A 6,951-nucleotide genomic window follows, 5' to 3' on the forward strand; every position below is an offset into this window, starting at 1 on the left:
CAATCAGTCGTATATTGCACAAATCTGGCCTTTATGGAAGAGTGGCAAGAAGAAAGCAATTTCTTAAAGATATCCATAAAAAGTGTAATTTAAAGTTTGCCACAAGCCACCTGGGAGACACACCAAACATGTGGAAGAAGGTGCTCTGGTCAGATGAAACCAAAATTGAACTTTTTGGCAACAATGCAAAACGTTATGTTTGGCGTAAAAGCAACACAGCTCATCACCCTGAACACACCATCTCCACTGTCAAACATGGTGGTGGCAGCATCATGGTTTGGGCCTGCTTTTCTTCAGCAGGGACAGGGAAGATGGTTAAAATTGATGGGAAGATGGATGGAGCCAAATACAGGACCATTCTGGAAGAAAACCTGATGGAGTCTGCAAAAGACCTGAGACTGGGATGGATATTTGTCTTCCAACGAGACAATGATCCAAAACATAAAGCAAAATCTACAATGGAATGGTTCAAAAATAAACATATCCAGGTGTTAGAATGGCCAAGTCAAAGTCCAGACCTGAATCCAATCGAGAATCTGTGGAAAGAACTGAAAACTGCTGTTCACAAATGCTCTCCATCCAACCTCACTGAGCTCGAGCTGTTTTGCAAGGAGGAATGGGAAAAAATGTCAGTCTCTCGATGTGCAAAACTGATAGAGACATACCCCAAGCGACTTACAGCTGTAATCGCAGCAAAAGGTGGCGCTACAAAGTATTAACTTAAGGGGGCTGAATAATTTTGCACGCCCAATTTTTCAGTTTTTGATTTGTTAAAAAAGTTTGAAATATCCAATAAATGTTGTTCCACTTCATGATTGTGTCCCACTTGTTGTTGATTCTTAACAAAAAAATACAGTTTTATATCTTTAAGTTTGAAGCCTGAAATGTGGCAAAAGGTTGCAAAGTTCAAGGGGGCCGAATACTTTCGCAAGGTACTGTATATATAATACTCTTTATGTACTGGTCCCCCTTGGGAATTGAGCCGACAACCCTGGTGTTGCAAGTGCATGGACTCAGGAGGAGAGTGGAGGGGTCAGAGAGAGTGACCTCACTCAACAGGGACACGCAAAGCTACAGAGACGACCAATGAACAGACCACCACCCCTGACATCTGGACTGAGATGAAGGAGCTGAGAGACATGGTTTTCCAGCGGCTAATAGGGATCCTAATAAATACCCCACAAAAATGGATATCTTTGGATAACTGGTGTCACGTGTGTCCTTAACCCTGGAGGCCAGACTGAGAGCCAGCGAGAGAGAGCTGATCACCACCACGAACAAGGTTCAGGGAATGGAAGGAGAGGACATGGGTATGTAAGAAATGGTTGTTGTTTCTGTCTCTTGTACTGTATGTGCAAATAAATACATCAACATACAATTATTACAAATGATTCCGATATCATTCGAGCCCCGGAGGCCAGACTGAGAGCCAGTGAGAGTGAGCTGACCGCCACTAGGAATGATGTTCAGGAACTGAAGAGACAGAACACAGGCAATGACAGGAAGGGATGTTGTTCTGTTTTTTATATGTGGAAATAAATATGTAAAAATACAATGATTTGAATATCCTTCTATCCCTGGAGGCCAGACTGTAAGGTGGAGGAGCTGATGACAGAGATATTAGTTTTAAAACTACTATGGAGCTGAAGAGAGGTTTCAAGTAAAACAAATGTGCACCTCACTAACAGTCATTCAGGATCCAGAATCAGTCATTGAGAGAGGAGTTATGTTTGACATGATTGTTGATGTCTAAGGCCTGTCTCTCTGTTGTTGTTCTAATATACACTACATATCAAAACAAGTATGTGGACACCCTTTCAAATGAGTGGATTCGGCTATTTCAGGCACACCAGTTGCTGACAAGTGAATAAAATCGAGCACACAGCCATGCAATCTCCATAGACAAACATTGGCAGTAGAATGGCCTTACTGAAGAGCTCAGTGACTTTCAACGTGGCACCGTCATGGGATGCCACCTTTCCAACAAGTCAGTTCGTCAAATTTCTGCGCTGCTAGAGATGCCCCGGTCAACTCTAAGGGCTGTTATTGTGAAGTGGAAACGCCTAGGAGCAACAACGGCTCAGCCGCAAAGTGGTAGGCCACACAAGCTCATAGAACGGGACCACCCAGTGCTGAAGCGCTTAGCATGTACAAATCGTCTGTCCTCGGTTGCAACACTCACTATTGAGTTCCAAACTGCCTCTGGAAGCAACGTCAGCACAATAACTGTTGGTCGGGAGTTTTATGAAATGGGTTTCCATGGCCCAGCAGCCGCACACAAGCCTAAGACCACCCTGCACAATGCCAAGCGTTGGCTGGGGTGGTGTAAAGCTTGCTGCCATTGGACTCTGGAGCAGTGGAAACACATTCTCTGGAGTGATGAATCACGTTTCACCATCTGCCAGTCCGACAACCAAATCTGGCTTTGGCGGATGCCAGGAGAACGCTACCTGTCTGAGTGCATAGTGCCAACTGTCAAGTTTGGTGGGGGAGGAATGATAGTCTGGGCCTGTTTTTCATGGTTCGTGCTAGGCCCCTTAGTTCCAGTGAAGGAAAATCTTAACACTACAGCATACAATGACACTCTAGACGATTCTGTGCATTCAACTTTGTGGCAACAGTTTGGGGAAGGCCCTTTCCTGTTTCAGCATGACAATGCCCCCGTGCACAAAGCGAGGTCCATACAGAAATGGTTTGTCGAGATCGGTGTGGAATAACTTGACTGGCCTGCCCAGAGCCCGGACCTCAACCATATCGAACACCTTTTGGATGAATTGGAACGCCGACTGTGAGCCAGGCATAATCGCCCAACATCAGTGCCCGACCTCTCTAATGCTCTTGTGGCTGAATGGAAGCAATGTCCCAACATCTAGTGGAAAGCCTTCCCAGAAGAGTGGAGGCTGTTATGGCAGCAAATGGGGAGGCCAACTCCATATTAATGCACATGATTTTGGATTGAGATATTCCACATACTTTTGGTAATGTAGAGTACATCATCTAAAGGACAGAACAAAGTGAATTCTCTCTAACTGGGACAGTGTTTCCCCTCCTGTGTTCACAAACAGACCAAAGGTAGCTTTCTCTGCTGGTTTGACTGATTCAGGATCTGTAGGCCCATTCAATACTGAAACCACACTGGTATACTCCAGGGTCATCACCAACATCGGCAAGGCCTACAGCCCGATTACAGGTAACTTTCATAGAGTGACAGCCGGGAGATGCCTGTTTGTCTGTCCTTCCGTGTGCCTGAGTTTGTTACGCACGCCTCTATGAAGAGGGAACGCAACACCCTGCTACAACTAAACTCTCCGTGAAGCAAAAAAGGTGTGGACTGTAGGTGCGAGTAAGGATGACAACAGGCAGAATGTGGTACCGTTTACAAGGACTTTATTCCTTTACACGGTAATATGGGGAAAAGGGGCTGGACAGAACCAAAGCAAAGAAAGTACATTTCAAAGCCCCCCCCCCTCTCCTTATCTTACCTGCCTAACCACTTTTACCTAATTTAGCACCACCTGGTGCCCTAACCAAAATACAGGGGGTGGTCCGCCCAGGTCTTACCTAGTGTGCCTAGACAGTGAATATACTACTACAGCAGAGAAAATCACAACACCTTTCAGTGGCTTCCTGCTCTTCACTGTGTGAGAAAATCATGGATGCTGTCATGGTCTAATATGAGCCAAAATGGCTCCTCTTACTTATATCAATAAAAACGTCTTGAAAGCAAGTAGAATCGTGCATCTTTTGTAAAGTACTGATCCAAAGACCGAAGGGTTGTTGTCATTATGGGTCAGGTGTTTGCAGTAAAGGACAAAACATAAAAAACTATGCTAAAACATTTAAATATCTTCGTTTACATTCTGCTATTTTGTTAAACCTGCTGCACATACTCTCCAATGTGTTTAATAGCATGTTGTACGGTTAGTCACTTGTAAATACTGTTAGTGAGCTGAATGTAGGAGAGAATTCTGGTTCAGTTCGTTGTAGATCATTTCCTCAACAACAGTTGCAGCCTTCTCACGGTCTTATACAGTACGGACTGAGCTGACCTGCTTGCGAGGCGAGTCTTATCAGAATGCCCCTGGCTATAGTTTCCATTTCTCCGTTGAGTGACCTGTCTTCTGTGCACGTACTGCTTAGGAAGGAACACATAGACACACAGTCAAACACACACTATTGTTTTTGGACCGTGGAGCACTAAGGAAGAGCAACATCATTCCAACCCGATAGCAGCAGGTAGTTGACAACAGCTGACGTCAGCGGATCCGTCACTAAACAACAGGTGCAGACGTCTCACAGTCTTATACAACATTGATAGAGCTGACCAGCCCCAAAACGTGATCAAATCGTCTTGTTTTTAACCTTGACTTTTTCATGACGTGTCTCTTGTACACGTACTGCTTAACTGAGATGTGTGTATATAAGGAGGGGGTCTGAGCCTCATAAAGTGCATCATATCTGAAGAGGTATCGTTTCAGAATGAGGGGTGCTGTAGCTCTGCTTGTGTTGCTGTTCTGTCTGTCTGGGGCATGGACTCAGGAGGAGAGTGGACGGGTCAGAGAGAGTGACATCACTCAACAGGGACACAGTGCAGGGAGAGAGAGCCGAGGGAGCGAAGCTACAGAGGTGACCGGCGAACGTGCGACCATGCAACCTGACATCTGGGATGAGATGAAGGGCCTGAGAGACATGGTGATGGAGCAGAGAGAGAAGCTGAGGACGATGGAGGGCAGAGTGACAGCCTGTGAGGGTGAGGTAGAGACACAGAAAAACACAGTGATGGACCTAAGAATCCAGCTGATGGTCACTAAGGCCAAAGTGGCGGAACTGGAGAAAGATAATGCAGGTAACATTGGTCTATAAATACTGATCAAAAATATAAATGCAACAACTTTCCACAATTCTACTGAGTTACAGTTCATAGAAGGATGTCAGTCAATTGAAATAAATTCATTAGGCTCTGATCTATGGATTTCACATGACTGGGCAGGGGCGCAGCCATGGGTGGGCCTGGCCCCCAAGTGGGTGGGCCTATGCTTTCCCAGGCCCACTGGGAAGCAAGGCCCATCCAATCAGAATGATTTTTTTTCCACACAAAAGGGCTTTATTACAGACAGAAATACTCCTCAGTTTCATGTTACGAGAATTATGTTCTCAATGTTCATAACCCAATTCAATTAAACTACTCGGTCTGCAACCCAGAATTTGTAAGATACTGGTTGAATGAAACAGATGGAGGCCCAGCTATGATAGTCAAAAATCTATTTAAACATATCAATTCCATTAACATTGCATCAGCTGTCCGGGTGGCTGGTCTCAGACGATCCCGTAGATGCAGAAGAAGCCTGATGTGGAGGTCATGGGCTGGCGTTGTTACACATGGTCTGCGGTCATGAAACCGGTTGGATGTGCTGCCAAATTCTCTAAAACAACGTTGGAGGTGGCTTATGGTAGAGAAATTAACATTCAATTCTCTGGCAACAGCTCTGGTGGCCATTCCTGCAGTCAGCATCAAAACTGCACATTTTAGAGTGGCCTTTTATTGTCCCCAGCACAAGGTGCACCTGTGTAATGATCTTACTGTTTAATCAGCTCCTATACTGTATATGCCACACCTGTCAGGTGGATGGATTATCTTGGCAAAGGAGAAATGCTCACTAACAGGGATGTAAGCAAATGTGTGCACAACATTTGAAAGGTATGGAACATTTCTGGGATTTCAGCTCATGAAACATGGGACCAACACTTCACATGTTGCGTTTATATTTTTGTTCTGTATATATTAATTTAATCAATATCATTACTAAACCACAAAACGTATTTCATATTTTGCTGGTGGAATATTGGTGTGTCTTTGATCTTCTTCAGCCCTGGAGGCCAGACTGAGTGCCAGTGAGAGAGAACTGACCACCACTAGGAATGATGTTGAGGAACTGAAGAGACAGAGCACAGGTAATGAAAGATCCAGACCCGGCCGTAGAGAGGAGCTACAGCTCACATCTAACGTCTCACCCTGTTGTTGTTTCAGTCACGGAGCATTCCACTGAACTATCATCGTGGGGACAGAACAAAATGAACGCTCTCTAAGTGGGACTGTGTGTTTTCTCTCCTGTATTCACAGACAGACCAAAAGTGGCTTTCTCTGCTGCTGGTTTGAACGATAAGGGACCCATAGGTCCCTTCAATACTGACGCCAACCTGGTCTACACCAGAGTCATCACCAACATCGGCAAGGCCTACAGCCCGATTACAGGTAAGATGCCTGTTTCTGTCCAGAGGTGGTGTTCCGTGTGCCAGAATGGAAGTGGAGAGAAGTAAAGAGTTGACCCCTCTCTTGTTGTCCTCTGCTGCAGGTGCCTTCACAGCACCAGTGAGAGGCGTCTACTACATCAGATTCACCGCTGCTCAACATGGGCTTGGTTACATGGGTATATCCATGTTAAAGAATGGGCAGGCGACCATGTCCAACTATCATTACAATAGCCATGGATACTGGATCCATTTATCTAATGGAGTCATTCTGGAGCTGGAGGAGGGAGACGTGGTGTACATGCGTCTCCCTGCGAGCTTCAGGCTCTATGATAACTCATATAATCAAAACATCTTCAGTGGCTTCCTGCTTTTCACTGTGTGAGAACATCAGAAATACTGTGATGGTCTCATGTGAAGAGGAGTTTGAATGTCAGGGCCTCGCGGAGCCACAAAGGCTCCTCTTACGATCAATAAACACATCTTGAAAAAAGGAAAAGAATCACACATCCTTAGTAAAGCTAAGATCTAAAGATCTAAGGGTTGTCATTATGAGCCAGATTTACTAAGTGACAATACACCAGAAGCAATGCTAAATCACACACTATACTGAACTGTACACTATACTGAACTGTACATTACTGAACTGTACACTACTGAACTGTACACTATACTGAACTGTACATTACTGAACTGTACACT

General features: G+C 45.0%; 1 protein-coding gene across 1 annotated transcript; it reads left to right on the forward strand.

Annotated features, from left to right (window-relative positions):
* Positions 1 to 4,402: 4,402 nt before the first annotated feature.
* Positions 4,403 to 6,748, forward strand: LOC110495707. The gene is made up of 4 exons (XM_021571099.2): positions 4,403 to 4,846; positions 5,869 to 5,952; positions 6,122 to 6,253; positions 6,354 to 6,748. The coding sequence occupies exons 1-4, from the start codon at positions 4,480 to 4,482 to the stop codon at positions 6,632 to 6,634; spliced, it is 864 nt and encodes a 287-aa protein (XP_021426774.2). The 5' UTR covers positions 4,403 to 4,479; the 3' UTR covers positions 6,635 to 6,748.
* The last annotated feature ends 203 nt before the right edge of the window (positions 6,749 to 6,951 follow it).

This window comes from Oncorhynchus mykiss, chromosome 18 (genome assembly GCF_013265735.2).
Source record: "Oncorhynchus mykiss isolate Arlee chromosome 18, USDA_OmykA_1.1, whole genome shotgun sequence".
In the NCBI taxonomy this organism is placed as follows: domain Eukaryota; kingdom Metazoa; phylum Chordata; class Actinopteri; order Salmoniformes; family Salmonidae; genus Oncorhynchus; species Oncorhynchus mykiss.

What these genes read in the sequence shown, in the direction of transcription:
- LOC110495707 (XM_021571099.2), top strand. Translation starts at nt 4,480, where the DNA reads ATGAGGGGTGCTGTAGCTCTGCTTGTGTTGCTGTTCTGTCTGTCTGGG. An exon ending in ACTGGAGAAAGATAATGCAG is followed by an intron (nt 4,847 to 5,868) that starts GTAACATTGGTC and finishes GATCTTCTTCAG; the next exon opens with CCCTGGAGGCCAGACTGAGT. An exon ending in ACTGAAGAGACAGAGCACAG is followed by an intron (nt 5,953 to 6,121) that starts GTAATGAAAGAT and finishes CTGTATTCACAG; the next exon opens with ACAGACCAAAAGTGGCTTTC.